An 18,352-nucleotide genomic window follows, 5' to 3' on the forward strand; every position below is an offset into this window, starting at 1 on the left:
GCACTGGCATTTTACCACACAGTTAATGATCAGCAGTGTAGTGCCTTGTCCTGCATGCCGAGTGTAAGAGCATTTGCAAAAGCTATTTAACATGTGCGACTGCAATATATCAAGCGTGCAAGGCCTGTGGTAATTGAAGCAATGCGTGGGCTGGTGTAAGGTAAAGATCCAATCTTCACATTATACGGGAAAGACATTAGAACACACGCATAACAAAAGCCCCTCAAAGGATGTTATTCCCTGTATTTAATGTGGCTGTGAAACACGTAATAACATGCATCATTTAACAAGTACTTGTGTCTACAGGGAACTTCAGCTTCAACATATTGTGAGCTTCAAATCAAGTTTATACTCCATGTACAAACCCCCTGCAGGTCTTCTCAAACCATCAGGCCGTTATAAATGCTGTCGTCACTTAACGCCAACTAGTGTCTAGACAATAAACATTGTAGATCCTACTCAAAGTTACATTTAGAGAGCCAGACCGACAGAAGCATGTGGATGAGAAATTCACAGTGTAAAGAAGTTAAAAGAGATAGAGACAAACACAATAGTGGGTAGTTCAGAAACACTGTGGGGCTTGTTTTGAAGGAGAGACAAAAACATAGATGAAAGTGGCGGCTTATGAACTAGCGTGAATTAAGTCTGAATGAAAACATCCAAGCTGTGCATAATATTTAACAAATAAGGCTTTTTTTATAGAAGCAATTGTCCAATTAAAGAAAGACCACTTGTTTATCAGTTCTAAATAAGATACTTACAAATCTAGAGGAGTTGTCATTCCTCACGGTTTTGGCATTTCCAAAGGCTGAAAGGGAGGACAATCATAATGTTGGAAATATTGCAATCAACACATATTTTATGCTAATCCCCTCTAGTGTACAGTTAAAGCCAATAATATCAAAAACAAAATCAAAGCTTGTTTACAAATATTGCAAAACATATTCATGAATTCACATTGTGCCTCACTCTAGCTAACCGTCAATCATATATGGCTGGATATCGAAGCTATTTGTACTGATGAAGCCCCCATAATTCGGTATGGATTAAGCAAAGCACCAGAGCTTTCAAGGCTTAGGAGAGGCTGAACCTCGCTGTCACGTCACATTCAAGTCAAAGTGCTTCAATATGAGCCAGTGCTTATAAATAAACAATAACAAACGTGATGTTTAAAACACAGTGCTGTAGAGTATGAATCTTTCAGCACGAAACATGTGTGCATATGTTATGCACAAAAGATAACCTTTTAGAAAAGTACTTTCTAATTCAGAGCTCTCTCAATTTGCTTCTCACCACATTTCTACATTAAAATACTATTACTGTGTCATGCATCACAGCGCTATTAGCATAACCGTTTTGTCGCTGATAACGGCTGATTAATGTGTGTTTAAGTCCAGTGCCGGTTGACAAAGAATGAAACCAATAAAGTTTCTGAAAGAAATTGAAGCAGAGTCACAGAGAGCGAGCATGACGTGCGATAACTGTGCCCCCCTCTCCTTCCATTTCAGCCTTCGGGCAAATTAGATTGGGGGGGGGGGGGGGAAGCTAAACTCTTGCAGATGTGCAGGTTCTCTGCAGCTACTCGACCCGGGTATACAGCTCCATCATTCATGAGCATTTCCTGTCCACTGCCCCCAATTAAAATACAGCTGTTCCTGTGCCAGCTCTGAGCTGTGGGATTGAGACCGTGTGTGCCTGTGCGTGTGTGTGCCTGTGCGTGTGTGTGTGTGTGTGTGTGTGTGCTGCGGAAAAGTAGAGGAAATAAAAAGAGCCACAGTATTTATGAGACTCCTGAAGTTATTTTGCTGATCAGCTTACTTGTCTGACATGTTTGTTGCAGTGCGACTCTTTGGGATGGTTAGCCAACTATCGGGAGCTTTGCGCTGTTGAAATGTATTTTTCTCTTGTCATTCCAAAACCAAGCAAAATATATCAAACATTAAGTTCATAAAACTTTATTTAGCAACTTACTAATGCAGGGTGGGTGACAAGTATAGCAAATATACCCGGCTATACAGGGCTAAAACTAACGATTCTTTATCGATTAATCTGCCGGTTATTTTCTCGATTCATTTCTCGTCTGACAATTGTGAAAAACATCCATCCCCGTATCTCAAAGTCCAAGGGGATGTCTTTAAATGTCTTGTTTCATCAGTCCAAAACCCAGATATATTCACTTTTATATGATCTGTAACATCTGTAACAGCGAAAAGGAGATTTCCATATTTCAGAGTCTGAAAACTGAATTATCCGCCGTTGTTTCGACAATTTTCTCTGTCGATCGACAAATATATTAGTCAACCTATCGCTGCAGCACTACATATACTTCTTCCAAATTTTGTCAAAAGAAGCCTTCACTGTCAAGAGTCTTTGAATCTGTGTTAACAGGTTGACAAATGCTGTCCCATTTCAGTCTCGAGTGTGAAAGGCGCTCACTCACCCTCCAGCACGGGATTGGACTGCAGCAGCTGTTCCTTGACCTTGTTCACCTCCTGGCCCTTCCCACACACCGCTGCCACATATGACATCACCAGCTTACTGGCCTCTGGAACACACACACACACACGCACAGATAAATATTAGGTCAAAGGATTTTGGTAGACATGACTGAGGAACAAGTGAGACGTGCCCACCCGTCTCAACATTCCCCCATAAAATCCCCCTTACCTCATCCCCTCTGACACCCATCAAGGCAGGGTGTTGCTTATTCGCTATTGTGGGGTGCAGAGTCGAGAAGGAGGCCTCATAATGTAGACACTTTTTATAGTTAGACACTGACCATTATTGCATTATGTTATCATTAAAATTAATCATTTCACTGGGAACCAAGAGGATTCATTGAAGAAACATTTATTTGGATCGACAGAGATGATCCCCGTTCATCCACTTCTCATGTTAGAACTGAAAGCTGATCTGAAAGACTCAAGTTTGTTGTGAGTGCAGCATGTTCCCAAAAAACAATTTTCTGGATGAAAAAACAGGACATAAGCTCGAAAGGCATCTTGTGCTGCTGTCTGAAACACGTGCCATGCCTTGTAGATTGACTGCTGCTGGCATAAAGATCATCATCTCTCCTGCCCAGTGAGATGACAGTGACCCACAACTGATGATGCGTGTGATGTTGCCAAGCAGGGATAGACAAGAGCTTGACAGTAGTTGCTGGTACAGACTGTTGATGAGCCTGGGATAGAGCTGCAGACAAGCTCATACATTTTGCGGAGGTAAAGGAAGGTGTGCATTAAACAGAATGCAGAGATCAAGAGTCACTGCTCTGCTGAGTAAGAAGGTACACCCTGTTTAAGATGACATTTTTTTATGTCTGAGGGTAGCAAAATAAACTGCAGTCGTCTCTCGCAGACAATAGTACTATGTTATGTCTCCTGCACGCTATTGCTGGCATCTGATGATAATGTTAGTCACAGCTCCTCGCTTCTGTAGAAGTCACAGCAAGACAGAGCACAAGACACAGACATGAAAGCCAATGACCCATATCGATGAGTTTGGCACTTTTTTGATAGCCTTATTCCACTACCAAGCTCCGGGGCCAATGAGATTACCGAAATCCAAATTTATCTCCTCGTCTTGGTTGAACAGCTTCTTGGAGTTGGGTTTTTTTAATAACCATGAGAGGCTGAGAGAACCCAAATGACAGATAGCGGGTAGTGCAAAACATGATCCGGCAAACTGTATACTGTGCTTTCCAGTGCTTTGTCCTGGCTCTGTGTTATTGTTGTGACGCTGCACTTCACTACTGTAATGATTATTGTTGATGTTTGACAAATGTCGTACAGTGTTGACAGTGTTTTTTTTGTGTTAAAACGTTTGTGTGGCCTCATGATGTTCGCTGCCAAAGTGCTACAGGGAAAGTTATGCTGTTGAATCTGAGCTCCAGCCAGAGATCAATGTGCAGGAAGTCCACAGGCATCAGCAGCATGCCTTTGTCAGAAGAGACAAAGACAGGTCTGGGTGATGGATTACAATTATAGTAAGGAGATGACACCCATGCATACACAAAAAGGGCCATAAATAAGATGGAATAGTTTTGTTTATGATTCAACATGTGGGCATACATCTTGCCTTCAGTGCCTTTGTGTTTAATTAAGTGACACGTTCATTTGATTATGGGACAAGCACAAGTTCGAACTTTTTGCTGATGATATTCAGGACTTTACTAAATATTTCAACATGGAGAATACTTTAACATAGTTAACGTTGATATAATAATCGTTTTGAAACATTGCTCACCCCCTCGTTTAAAGCCATATGGTCAGTTTTAATTGCAACCAAGTGGACGCTGTGATTATGAATCACTCCCACACTTACACTAGATTTGCATGTGTGCAACAGACTTTGCGAGTTTCAAGCTGACAGTGAGATTTCCACCAACATAAAGTCCAGGCACTAGTACAGCACTGTAAATGCTTTTGGAGAGGACTCGTAAAAAAAAAACTACTAAAAAAACATTTATTAAATATTTATGAAAGCTGAAATGTCACAAATCATTAGCATATACTCTGGAATCAGTCAAGCGGCCTAAGGGCAAGGGTCATCATTTTAAATTCTAAGTATGAATGCATGTCTGTGTCTTTACTGTACAGGAAGGCATTTTATGAGGAGATTACTGCTTTCATACATATTGCGCTCTGCTAACTCAATATGGCTTTTACCTGCGACACAGCACTGCCAACAGACCAGGAAATTCCATTCCTCTTGGGTTTCTGTAAGGTATGTGCAAATGCTCCCGAACATCCCACACTTTTAGAAAACGTGACACAGCTGCCTCCAGCATCAGCACGCTCCATTTACCATTTCTAGTCGTACACAAAGTACAACATGAGCTTTTAAGTTCCTTAACTGGGAAGAGTGGATACCGAGTGTAAACTAGGACACCACCTGTATTCTGATGTTTTACTTTTGATTTGTCTACCTCTATCATTTCACACCCACTCCATAATACAGTTAATCACAGGGATGTTTCATGTACCAACATGATGTTCTCAAAACCATAGCATCGAGCTGCAAAGTACATCTGATCTAAATCTGCACCGTGGCTTTATACATAACAACCCTTATCTTACAGCAGCCTACAAATGCTTTTTGACTACACTTTAAACACACTTTTGTTAAGAGCTACAAACGAGAAGAGCTGAAACGAGAAGGCCTGATGGTACACGTTAACTCTCCTGTGATCTATCAGCTTAGATACTCTGTTCTTGGATCGTTTAAAAAAGTGTTTTTTCCCCCCTTAAATCTTCATAAAATACATTTTTATGTTCATACTGGGGGCAGATGCATTACTGATATCAGTAGCCATGAGGTAAGGTAGGATCCCAGGTATGAATTTGTGTAACTTGTGCATAGAAGCAGGGTGATGCTGGACCGGAGTGTACATTGTCCGACGTCTTGAGTCAAACACACAGCATGTCATTTTTCCCCACTATGGGTCTCTTCATCAAAACATTGACAAAAGACAAAGTTTGGTGGCATTGTGAAGTAGCTCGGGGTTATGGAGTCGTCTTCACCACCATTGCAGTCAGCTTCTCCAGGTTAGAATTGCTTTATTGTTCTGGAGGTTTTTACCGGGAGCCGAATTATCCGCAGAGGTATCCTCCTCTCAAACAAACGCACCAGTGATTAAAACCAGCAAAACCCCCAAATAAACCACTTTCACTCTAAAAAGCAGTTTCTCCTGCGTTGCTCGAACAACAGCAGATGTCCCTGGAGGGGCTGCGAGCCGAGTTGTCACTAATGTTTGCTCAGCTCGTTTCTCTGATAACTTAAGATCCAGAAGTTCAGCAGGTATTTACCAGGAGCCGAATTATCCGCAGAAGTCTCCTCTCCGAAACAAAGGGCCTTAGTCATTAAAAGCAGTAACACTGAATAAAAGCAGTTTCCACTTTCTCCGACGCCGTTTGCTAACGTTTCCTCATCTTGTTTTTCGCTGATAACTTAAGATCTAGAAGTCCTATGACACAAATTCTTCATACGGATAAAATATATTTAATAAACGACCAAGATCTAAAAAGTTTAACATAAAATTGTGGTTTAAAACTGGAAAAAAAGTCAATTTATGACAACCACAATGTTGACACATGCGCAAAGGCAATGTAGGAGACTAAATTAAACAGACCATTACCTCGATTAAAATGATTGATTTCTCTAGGTTTGAAAATAGTTGGAATCATTTTGGATAATGTAATTACACAACAACTATAACAAATAACAAAATATATAACATAGCGCTGTAGTTTTCAGACATATTATACCTTTAAATTTCACCTGGCTACTTACCGGTTTTCCCAGCCCCACTCTCCCCTGTGATGAGGATGCACTGGTCCTTGTCCTGGTCTCTTAGTGAACGGTAGGCCTCATCTGCCAGAGCATAGCTGAAAGACAAACAAGGCACAAGGTCATAAGATTTCATATTACAATTACATGCTCTCATTGAACATATCATCCCTTTTTTTCCAAGTATTTTCCAGGATATTTTAGGGGTGAGTGAAAGAAGTTCAGAGGAATAATACACGACTGTGCCAGGCCGCATGGCGTCCATCCTAATCAATAGCATGTGGCTTTTTTGGAAATTAGGTCGCATCTGTAGAACAGCCACAGGACTGGAGTTACTTGGCTTTATTTAGCTACACCGGCTGGTTCACGTTTGGGATTTGGCTTCAATAGTTGGAATATTGACCATTTCCTGCCCTTTTTTTCTGAAACTTAACGACACTAATGCTGCTAAAGCTCCTGCAACCAAACTTAAAACAAGAAGAGTTACATGCATAAAAAACTTTTCCCACCTATGCAACCCTAAATGTTTTAACGGTCACATAACTATTGGAATTGTTCCCAATACTGTTAAAAAAATGTATCTGCTTTAAACATACCCTGGCAGATGTTTTAATAATGCAATTAGTCACCAAGAATGTAAAATAAACCTTGGTGGATTACTGAATGATAAAAGTGGAGCGCCTATTATAAAGTGAAGTCTATTGTCACACATTCCAGGACAGTAATACAATGGGAAAGTGGGAGTGATTATTGCAGTTTCACCCGCCCGCCCCCCCCCCCACTGAATTCCAGAACAATATATTATTTGTTCTCTTTATGACGACAATCCCTGATGATGGTTTGAGAGAAGGGTGTGGATGGTGTGAGGGCCATAATCACAATGACAACCTTTTTTTATATTGTGTGACAGTCTGTAATTTCAATGTGATACTCCCACAAAGAAAGAACACTAAGGGGTGAGGCTGCGGCAAGTTTTACAGCTTCTAGTTGGCAAGCAAACAGTCATGTACAGTGCTGCGAGTGTGTTCCAACTTTCTCCTCCAGCAGGACACAAGACTGCATTAGCTTTCTTCTTCCCCGTCCCCCCCCCCCCCCCGTACTTTGGCATTCATTACTCAGGATCTTTTTCTGATAAAATTGACTGGCAATAGCTGCGATTGTGCCTTATGCTTTTGAGAAATTGGGCGAGTTAGTTTGAGATAAGGTGAAGTGCATTTGGAAGAATGTCCTCCATGATGAGCTCTGTCAGGGTTAAGGAGAATTGCTTTAAGTCCGTCTGCGCTGGCGGACTATCACAGGAGGGAAACTGGGGTACGGGGTGATGTGACCGGAGAGATTGGTCAGAGAACTCTAATTCAAGCTATCGGGTCTGAAAATGGAAGCCAATGTGGCAGCATCTTTGCAGAGACTACGTCCACTTCTTATGCATCTGCCCTGCTGAAGTGCTGTTCAGCAAGATAATGAATGCCCCATCTCTACAGGAGAGTTATGTCTTAATATAAGTAAATACTGCTGGCTTTAAAACCATGAAGGGCATAATCTCCCAGCTTTTTAAACACCAAGCTAAAATCAACATATTTTAGTCTTATGTTTCACATTGAGTACAAGGTAAATATAGCTTGAGGTTATTTTGGAGGAATGCATCAAAAATAGTCTCCCCAGTGTCCAATTTGGTCCAATTCCTCATCTGGAGGCCCTCCAAATCTCCCAGGTCTGAGTAATATCATTAATCACGTATTCATATGGACTAAGAGTGCAAGACATGAATGCAGGAAGGCATGTTTGGCATTCACAGATGCCGACAGGGGTTTTCATACAGCTCTAACAATGGGTGGTACCCTGGGTCTGTAATTGGATATCGAACTCTGAGCCTGGTTGCAGAGGTTAGATAGACGCTGACCAGCAGGCTTTTAAAAAAAAAAAAAAAAAAAAAAAAAAAACTGGTTAACTAGGGTTCAAAGTGATTCTAAGGGAGATGTTCAGACTGCATTTGGGTCTGTATGCTGAACGGTTATGCAGAATCACTCTACAAGTTGTTCATTATATAGTCCAACGTCCACACCAGGACATGAACAAAGTTTGGGGTACAGCGACAAATGTATTAGTGCCGTTTGTGTAGTGGCGAGCAGAACTTTGAAGCACATAATCACACGCTAAACTAACACTGACCTCCAATTTGAAAAGTAGCTGATCGTTAGTAAGAAGCCATGGCACAGAGGGGGCTAGAGATGGAGAGCCAGATGAATGCATTCCAGGCCACAATACAAAGTTAAAGCTCAGGCTGGCTAATGGAGCTTAAGGTTCTGCACCATCACACATAATTTTGGACCAGAGCCCACGCAGGTCAGCAACCGGTTCTTTCCCCAGTCAGCCCCCAGTATGAGCCCTGCAACAAACCCTCAGGAAAAGGGGTACGCTAACGTTCCTTTGAGGCATTATAGTACTAACTGACCTAATTATTATGAATCCTATCCCGCCCCCCCAGTCAACTTGTTTTCATGTCCCGTCCCAGTCACGTGATGAGCGAAATGAACTACCATCAAGCGGGAATCCCAAATCCCCTGAAAAAATGTCATCCTTAATGGTACTATTGTGCACTACTACATTCTTTACATTGGAATCATGTATAAAGAATACAAGTATAAAACAGTCATGGTTTAAACCATCATAGAAAGAAGAGTAATAATTGAGGTAGTTTTCATGGATGTCAACAATGCAGGTTAAAAATAAATGTAAAATAAAATACATCTGCATTGCAAATGTTTATAAAAAAGGAAATAACTGCATTTAACATGCTTATTGGGCCTCAAGGATATAAACAATTTGTTCTTGTAAGAAATAATGAAGTACAATTAACTGACATTTTTTTTTTCTGTCTGGCACAAGCCTCTCACTCAGAAATCCCCACCCCCGCAATCTCCGATTACAGCCCAGCCCAGCCCCTACCCTACCCTGTCCTGTCCTGTAAACCACGATTGTATGGATGAGACTTGCCAAAGGACATTACGTCACTGTTGAAAAAGGGCAGCACAGCAGATGTCTGCTTTGTGAAAACACTCCTGTTGTCTGACCTGATCGTGACAATGAGCAAACCATCACACAATTATCTCGCCCCCAGAGGAGGCCAGTGGGAGGGAGTGTACCAGAAGAAGGTGAGGGGTGTGAAATAGGAGTGGGAGGTCCTTTAGCAGACACAAAAACAGACAGGAGCTATTCATATGAATGGTCAGAATCACAATATGAATAGAAGTCGGTAGAAGCAAGAGGAGTGCAGATGATCTTGAACATTTAAAAGAAAAATAAATCCAAGCCACAACTGACTTCTCACAAACTAATGTGTAATTTTATTGGCACACACAAAAGCAAGAAAAGCAAGGCAGAATTAGAATTAATGATCATCCCTGTGGCTATAACATTGTACTATTATTAGGACCATGAAAGCAGTATGAACAGCAACTGGCTGTACCACTTCACAAACGTGGAAGTCAAAATAATGATGAAGCGCCAAGATCACCATCAAAGGCAGAGGAAGCAGTGACTGAGGCACTGAAATCCCCAGAGGCCTCCGTGATCAGTGTGTGGAGGGTTAGGTCTTGGAACGTAAGTGCTGCTTGGCACCTCCCCTGCACATCTGCCTGCAGGCTGTAATTTGGACTTGCACGTGGCAGCAGTGAACACAAAGCCACACTGGCATGAGGTAAGCAGTAGAAAATAGTCTAGTCAGTTCTTTTTACTACCAGCCTCTGGTAACTGGGACACAGGAGGAGATGATGGGTATGCGGTGTGTGACCTGAGTCTTAAAAAGGGTGGAGTACTCAGAGGGCAGATTCGGCACACTTTAAAAGTTGTGATTTGGAGATGCTAATGAAGCTGTAAGCTACTGGGAAATGACAAGACAACATATTTAACATACTATGGGGAGGACTATGTGGTCCGGGGATCCCAAGAATAAACTACCGTAAGAAACAAATATAGCAAAATGTTAACTATTTCTTCTCAAAACATCAGTTATGTAATTAATGCAATCTGAAGAATAAAAAACATTACTATTTTTAATATGCATACTGTGTAAAACAAATCGAAATCGGCTGCATCTGAGTGAGTCTCCTTCAAAATGCCGTACCCAGATCGCAGTTGGTAGGATTGAGTTAAAGAAAGTACAACTTTGTTCATTTTCCAGTCCTAAAATGGATAAGCTCTGTTCAGTACTTTGATGCTAAATCCAGCAATGTTTCTTTTATGTGTTTGTATGCATGATGGGGGGCCTGTGATCTCAGTGTGATCTGGCTCCTCCAGAGGCCACAGGAAATCCGCCTGGCGCTGACGGAGCAGCCAAGGAAGCAACGCTTTCCTGATGCTTTATGACCAGGTGGAAGAGTGAGTGGGTGGGTGGCTGGCACACACACACACACACACACACACACACACACACACACTTTCAGTGTAGTGGCATGCATCAAGAGATTTGTTGGCGAAACTGCTAGTGTGGATGAGCAGGGAGCAGATGCACACATGCACACATGCACACACACTGAAAAAAGATCTTGGTTTGGATAGATGTGGCCATGACAATATGTTGCTGTAAAACAAGTGGTGAGGAACATATCAGTAGCAGGGCAAGAATCTAGCAAACACAAAATCATGATAACAGTCAAAAGAGCACTCTCAACTTACAAGGTGCACAAAGGAATACCTCAAACTCTCCAAATTAAAAGCTCAGAGTAAAGTACTGCTGCCACATATCTCTAATTTATTAAACACTCACTGAGACTTCTTTTCAATTACTCATTGATACTCCCCCACCCATACATCAAACTCTAAGGAGGGGGTACAGGGCTTTAATTTACTTTACTGCACAGCAATTTAGTGTTCCACAGCAGGGGAAAACAGATTCAAGTAGTTTGTCTGATCCATGGAAAAGCAGGAAATAAGCACGGCGAGTAAGATAGCAAAACATCCTCAAAGCGATACTCAAACAAAGACTCTTCTGAGACACCTTCAGCAGGAATGGGAATCAGCATGCAGCATATAAAAAAAGATATTCAAATGACTCCCAATTATAGTGTGTTAAAGGGCTAAAAGAGTTTGTCTAAATCATGAGATTTCATACAATGATAAATAAAAGGTCGTGTGCCTTTGGCTAGAAGATATAGAAAAACACACTTGAGGAAAAAATAAAAACACAGCCACATGTGCGCAGCCACAGAGAGGATGATGGAAACAGAGGAGCAAGATGTTTCTTTTTTTAGCCCAGAAAGCACCAGCTGTGTTCAGGTTTGAGGACTTCCTCTCTTCATCCTGCTCTCAATGTCTCAGCCTTCAACTGTGGCAGTGTGTCCGGTCACTTCAGGCTTTCAGAGGCCTGGCAAAGTAAAGCACATCTTGACACTGAAGCTGAATGACCTGTGACCCATCTACTATGTACATTTGATTGGTTTTTCAACATTTTTTAAAAGTGTACTCTTTGAGCCCTACAGGCATCACAATACTCCCTGCACACTTTACCACATACACACACACACACACACACACACACACACACACACACACATAATCGGTTAGGCCTAATTTAGTACAAGATCACTTGGGCACGTCTTCAAAGAAGCAAACTGCCTCAGGGTGACTGTGTGACCCACTGAGCCCAGACAATAGAGGCATTGTGGGTCTGACCAAAAGTGTAATGTTGGTCCCATATCACCACAGTGGTGGGTGACAACTTCTCCTCCACACAAGGACATGAGGAGGCCCCGGGCCAAGAGCTTTTGGTAGAAGGGATTAAAGTTGACGAGGGGTTCTTTTTCCAATAGCCAAAATAAAGTTTCTCATGAAATATTAGGGTTAAAAAAGGTAGACAAACTATAGACAAATGGCTGATTGAATAAAACTGATTTGTTGCACAGGTGCAACAACAACAACAACAACCTAAAAGTTGCTGCGGGGCAATTTCGAAGTGAGAGTCTTAACTATTTGTAACTGGGTTCCTGTAACAGTGAGTCAAAGCACTGACAGATTCCTGCTGCATTGTATAGCAGAGGTTGGCTGCCTTGGCTGAAATAAAGACCACCTCCAACAAACAATTAATACACCATCATAATAGAACATCAACCTTGAGTGAAAAGGAGCCTTGATCAATCACACTTTGTTTACTTTTCATTAAAGTGAACATAAAACCTTCAAATGTATTTTGTCGGCATCAAATGACTTCCAGTTGGTTACAGAGTACATGCACTGGATTCAATTTATAAAATAAATCATTGTTGTTAATTATCGATCCAAAATATTGCCACAATTTATCAACTTTTTATAATACAAACCGTGAAAGCCCAAATTCCCTTGCAAAAAGCCATCTTGGCAGTGGACATTAGCTGACAAGCTTAACCCTGCAATGTTGTCTGGCAGATTAAGTTCCCATTAACATTTACAGTTTCTGTGTAATGCCAGCCTGACCCTTAGGGCCCGTAGACAGGCCCTTTGGGAGGTCTTGGCCAAATCTCCTCAACCAACTGAATCCTCAATCCAAATCAGTTTGACAGCTTGTTTAAATTCATTTGACTAATCACATGTTGCCCGATCATGACTGCAGCAGTTCAACAGCAGGAGCTGCAGTCCTCCATATAAAACTGAGGTCTACATTTACAACTGCAGTACTGCTGTGCATGGCCAAATACGCAGAAGAAAATTGATTAAAGCCCAAAATGTTGTCCTAAAGATAAAATTTTGTTTTTTTTGTGCATAAATTAGTACCATAACACCTGCAGCAAATTAATGGAATTATGTGTGGCTCTTGATTATTGACACAAAACAATACTAATTGATATACATCCAATTATTGTCAAAGATGTAAGGTTCCATGGTGATACAATTTCTTACATTGCTGATACGAGTCTGAACCATTTGCCTCCATTTCAGTATGCCTCTCACGTGTTGTTATGCAAGCTGTGTACACAGATAAAAAGCCCAGTACCCATTGTTCTGGATATAAAGAGAGAGTTCAAAGGTTTTTGGACGGTCACAGGTAAAAGAATCTATCAAATAAAAGTGTGTGTTTACAGAAGCAATAAATGACAGTGCAGGCAATGTTTGTTCAGTATTGTGTTAACCTATCAGCAGGTAGGTGCATTATCTTTGAAACAGAGGAATTCATAACGTTCGCTATTAATGATGCCACCAGGTTTAGTAATCTCAGATCCCAAGCCCTACCAAACAGAACCCTGGTTCAAACTCTATACAACATTCAATAAGCAAAATGATACAACTACTAGAAATAAAATGACTATAAATAACAATGGGAATTAAAAACAATTGTATCCCAATTGCAAATCCCATCCAAATGGTAACTACAAGTCTGTATTATAATGTATGCAGCATTATAATTTATGCACCATTTCTTAAATGTTTTCTTTAAAAAAGGTAGTGAAGGGACATGGAGAGTGAGGGGGATAACATGCAACAAAAGTCCAATACGTAAGTGAAAGCTTTTACCAACGTACTGGAAGAAACAATTAAATTGGTCACTGACTTCAAATGTCAAAAGAGACCAGGACTCTTAAGAGTGTATACAAGAGTTGTGTGTATATAATAGATCTACTGCCTTTACGCATACATGTAGCAATTGATTATAAATGATTGCATAATCCAATTCTGATTTTATTCTTTGGTTGAAGTGGGTGGAAAAATGAGCCCACACACACACACACACACACACACACACACACACACACACACACACACACACACACACTATCCCAATCATGAGTCTGTTCACCGAGCTCACCATTACGCCAACACACATGCCGAGAGGACTCACTCTGCCCACCTGAGTCAAAATGCTATTTCAACAAGTGCCCACTTAACTCTACCTACGTACAGGTTCTGTGCTGCAACTTATGTAGGCCTCCTTGAAAACAGTCTTATATACCAAAACAGTGTTCACTTGGCATAAGCATGTTACCAAATAACTGCAGCTGTAATGGATCAAACAACAAGAACACAATGATCAAAAAAGATATGTACTTTTTAACAGAAATGTGCTCGTCCATGGTTCATATATTTTATTTGACCGAAACAAAAAAGGACACCAAACAGCCATATGTCTTTATAAGGACCTCCTGTGCAATTGTTTTCCGATTGAGCTTTACAACAAACTCGAGCAAAACACTGCATTCACAGAGCTAATTTCAAATTTGGGGGAACTCATGTATCCACAACAATTGTAGGTGAGTGCAGTATAAACCGCATTTCAATGCAGAACTATGAAGGTAAGACAAATACAAGCAGGTAAAGGTTATCGGTGAGCTGCCCAAATAAAGTTTATATACTATATTTCCAACGCTCACTTATTGCCTTTTGACTAGTGTTCCAACTGACAACACTGGAAAGGTAAATACAGGTATGATTCCATGATGCAATAAATGGCTCCAAAGTCCATTCTAACCACGGATAGAGCAGTAAGTTATCATGGGTCTTTTATCCAAATACTACATGTAAAACAACACCCAGTATAATGCCCATTGATTATATTTGAAACTAGAAGGACACTCCGAGATTGCAGACTTCCACTCAAGTTCTTTTCCACTTATGGAAACTGCTAGTGTATCCGGCCAGGTAATTCAGATATGATCGAAACGGCAATGGGTTCTTCTTTGACCCACGCTTCACCCTTCCACCAAGTTTCATGACAATTGGGCCTGTAGCGTGTACCTAATCCTGCCGACAAACCAAACCAAAAACCTCCTTGGTTGAGGTAATGAATGAACACAAATGGATAGCTGGGAGTTTTGTGTTAGACAATAACATCATCAACTTGGTCTCACAAACTTGGCAGCGGTTTAATAGAAAGAAGCCTCCTATTGATGCCAGGGCTTCACATTGATAATTGATCAAATGTAGTTAAATACAGAACTACTGCAAAAGCCACATGTACAGTTCTAAACAAAAGGGTCGAGGCAAATCTGATGAGAAGCACCTCAAGGTTGTTATGAACATACACATTACGGAGGATGAGGCTGCATAGAGGGAACACTTCTAGTGTGATCCTGTATGGGCAGGCACTCTGTACAAGTACTCTTACTTACTCCCCCACATGTGATCTCTAGTCTTCTTAAGTGGTTTTGACATGGACGGCAGAGGCCTTTCACCAGAAACTGCAACAATGAATGACTCAAATGTAATCTGTGCTTCGTGTTCTTAGCCAAGGACGCATTTACAATGCAGTTTCTTCATTTTGTATTTTATTATGGTTGAGAGTATCAATGAATTTCACGTCAGATTGATTCTAGAGATTTGACAAACATATTTACTGTGGAGTAATACTGTAGTTGGAGAAGACCAAAAAAAGGAAAAAGGTATAAAATCTTAACCAAATTGCATAAAAGATCCAATGTGACCTAAGGCATGCTACGATAAAGGTATTGCAAGGACACGCACACAATAAGAACAATTTAAATGAATGAACAACTCAAAGGGAGATAATATTCCTATATATGTCAAACCAAACAAAGCTTCAAGCTTTCATAACCATGTGAATAATAACTGAAAACCCTGGCATATGCCTTGCACGTGGCCTCTTCGCTCCATTAGTCGTGATGCCCCTGTAGCCAGGGCTCGAGTAGCACTAGTTATTGAGTGCAGAGAGCATCGGGGGTCTCAATACCTCATTAAGCATTGGGGAAATACAGTCCTACCCTAGAGACATGCGGCTAGCTGCCCGTCCACCCACACACACCAACAGTGTCTGGCTTAGGCGGCAGGGGACATGCACATGATGACTGCAGGCCATCTGTAATGCTGCTGTGCATGGAGAAAGGCCACTGATTAGTTAATCTCTAATGTGTGGTCTTTGTGTCGAGGAGAGGAAAACACCTGCCAGTTAATTATGGAGCACCTCATCTGGGCAGAGCGGTTTTTGCTAAATTGGCCAGAGGAAATAATGGACACATGTGTGGTCCTCTGGAAATATGAATGAACTCTCCAGCTCGGTTTACAGAGACACGAGCAGCCACATCCATTTTATTTTCTTACATTAAGATTTTAATATTTCAAATGGAAAATATTAAAATGTCTTACAAATGTTCAATATAATAAAAATAGTGTACTGAATAGTACAATTTCCTGACTTGGGCTAATTTGTAGTTTGTAAAATATTTTTGGAATAATACATCCGTCACGATCTCCAGCAATTAGACCATTGCAGTCTACCTTTAGAACATGTTTTCTGTAGCTGGTAAATGCATTTTCCTTGATTTGAGTCTCTCTTTTGTTGGGATTTTGAATATTGAAGACAACTCAGTGCCTCAATTCAGTTGAAGAAAATGTACCTGAATCACAATATGTATATTGTGATAGTCTTGGCAATCTTCATTTGACACCTGCATGGAAAAATCTTCTTTATCTTTCATAATTGATCAATATGTATATCTATACTAGTCTCTGGCCTGGGCAAGAGCCAGTGTTTATCTGTACTGCCTCTAATTAAGTTTGAACTTAACAGACAATTAGTCTACTAACAACTTTAGAGATGGAGTACCAGCTGCACATTTCTCCCTCCAGCTGATGAGCACACAAACACATACCTCTATTGTCCAGGGATTACAAGAGCAGGTGTGAAATGGATAAGCACCAGCACACACACACACACCATTTCTTACGGGTGCTCTCAAGACACAAAAACACTGCCATTCATAAACAAGGCATTTCAGACATCCTTAGAGATACAGACACACGGTGAGCCAATGATGATGAAACGGCATTAATTAAAAAGCACCACGTTTTACAAAAAGAATCCTGCTCAAGCACCTTTTCCTGCCTTTAATCAATAACCTCAAGCGACAATTCCCACAACGCCAAGTGAGACAATGAATGAACTTTCATACACCGACGATGCCATGTGTTCTGGGGACAGAGCGGACCAGTGATTGTTTTAGGGACAGCATGTTTGACACCGCTTACTTTGTCACCGTGTTGTGTTTTAACAGTGGGACTCACAAGCACATTGTTCTGCCAGGAAGTCACAGAAAACAAAAGATGTGACACATTCTGACATGGTTTTATATAAAAACATTAGACTTTAAGTAGGTGCTGCTGACCGACATTGTAGTGTTATTTGCACTCTGTGTGGGTGTGTGTGTGTGTTCTGGAGGGGGTTTAAGGGTCGAGCATTTATCTGTTGCTTGTCATTTGTTCTGTAAAATATCTCTGCAGTGACAGTAAGGTGAGAAATGTAATGAGCCAGTAGCTTCATGCTATACAATGCTAAAAATGTTTTTACCAATACTGACTTACTTTTCTCTTGAATGTTCAGTAAAAAAGTGTAATCGGCCAAAGCTTTCATAAGGCTGGGCGAGTACCATCTCTGCAAACACTCATGTGACAAACAGCTTTTTGTTGTAAAACACATTTTGTCTGGGAAAGCGGTCACCTGATCATGCAATGCTAATTTAGTTTAAGAAAACATGGGTAGTTAAAATATGGTCATCATTATCATATACGCATTGTGGAGTATGTTAAATTGTCATGATATTGATTTTTAGCCTTATTGCCAGCCACACATTAGGAAAAGCTACCGGTTAAACCTTTGGTGAAATGGTGTAACCTTGAGTTCCCCGCCACTTTAACAGAGGTATACACTCTCAAGTCAATGGGGCTTTATTTATGTAGCCCAAAAAATGTAGGGGATATGGAAAATATAGAACACCCCAGTGAACTACTTTGGACTTGACTGATGCAACATGTTCTTAGCTGCAGACTTTATACTGTTCAAGTGTCTAATGAGGATCAAAGACAGGAAGAGGAAGATTCCTAGAACCTCCTGTTACCTTAATTAAAGCCGAACACTGATCCCCTTCAGCCACTGCAGTAATAATGACCCTGAGCCAGTTGAAGCTCAGCCATGTAATTAAAAAAAAAAAAAATGGGGTCATGAAAAACAGAAAAAAATCTCACACGGAATTGGTGTCATTAATAATTTTGAAAATATTCTTTCATAAAATAGTGCCCAACTCAAATCTTGTTGCAAATATTTAAAAAATGTATGCATTGTTTTGTTTGTTTTTTATAAATATAGCAG

The 18,352-nt window shown here is 40.8% G+C and overlaps 1 protein-coding gene across 4 annotated transcripts in view; it reads right to left on the reverse strand.

Moving 5' to 3' along the window:
* Positions 1-18,352, reverse strand: part of myo1b (myosin IB) — a 60,645-nt gene that overhangs the window by 27,870 nt on the left and 14,423 nt on the right. For all 4 annotated transcript variants that reach the window (XM_029459835.1, XM_029459833.1, XM_029459832.1 and 1 more), the window contains exons 4-6: positions 6,292-6,386; positions 2,441-2,545; positions 762-808 (exon numbers count right to left, since the gene is read on the reverse strand). In XM_029459835.1, the coding sequence (XP_029315695.1) occupies positions 762-808; positions 2,441-2,545; positions 6,292-6,386 (247 nt within the window). The remainder of the gene's footprint in view (positions 1-761; positions 809-2,440; positions 2,546-6,291; positions 6,387-18,352) is intronic.

The sequence above is a fragment of the Cottoperca gobio genome, chromosome 21, assembly GCF_900634415.1.
Source record: "Cottoperca gobio chromosome 21, fCotGob3.1, whole genome shotgun sequence".
Classification (NCBI taxonomy): domain Eukaryota; kingdom Metazoa; phylum Chordata; class Actinopteri; order Perciformes; family Bovichtidae; genus Cottoperca; species Cottoperca gobio.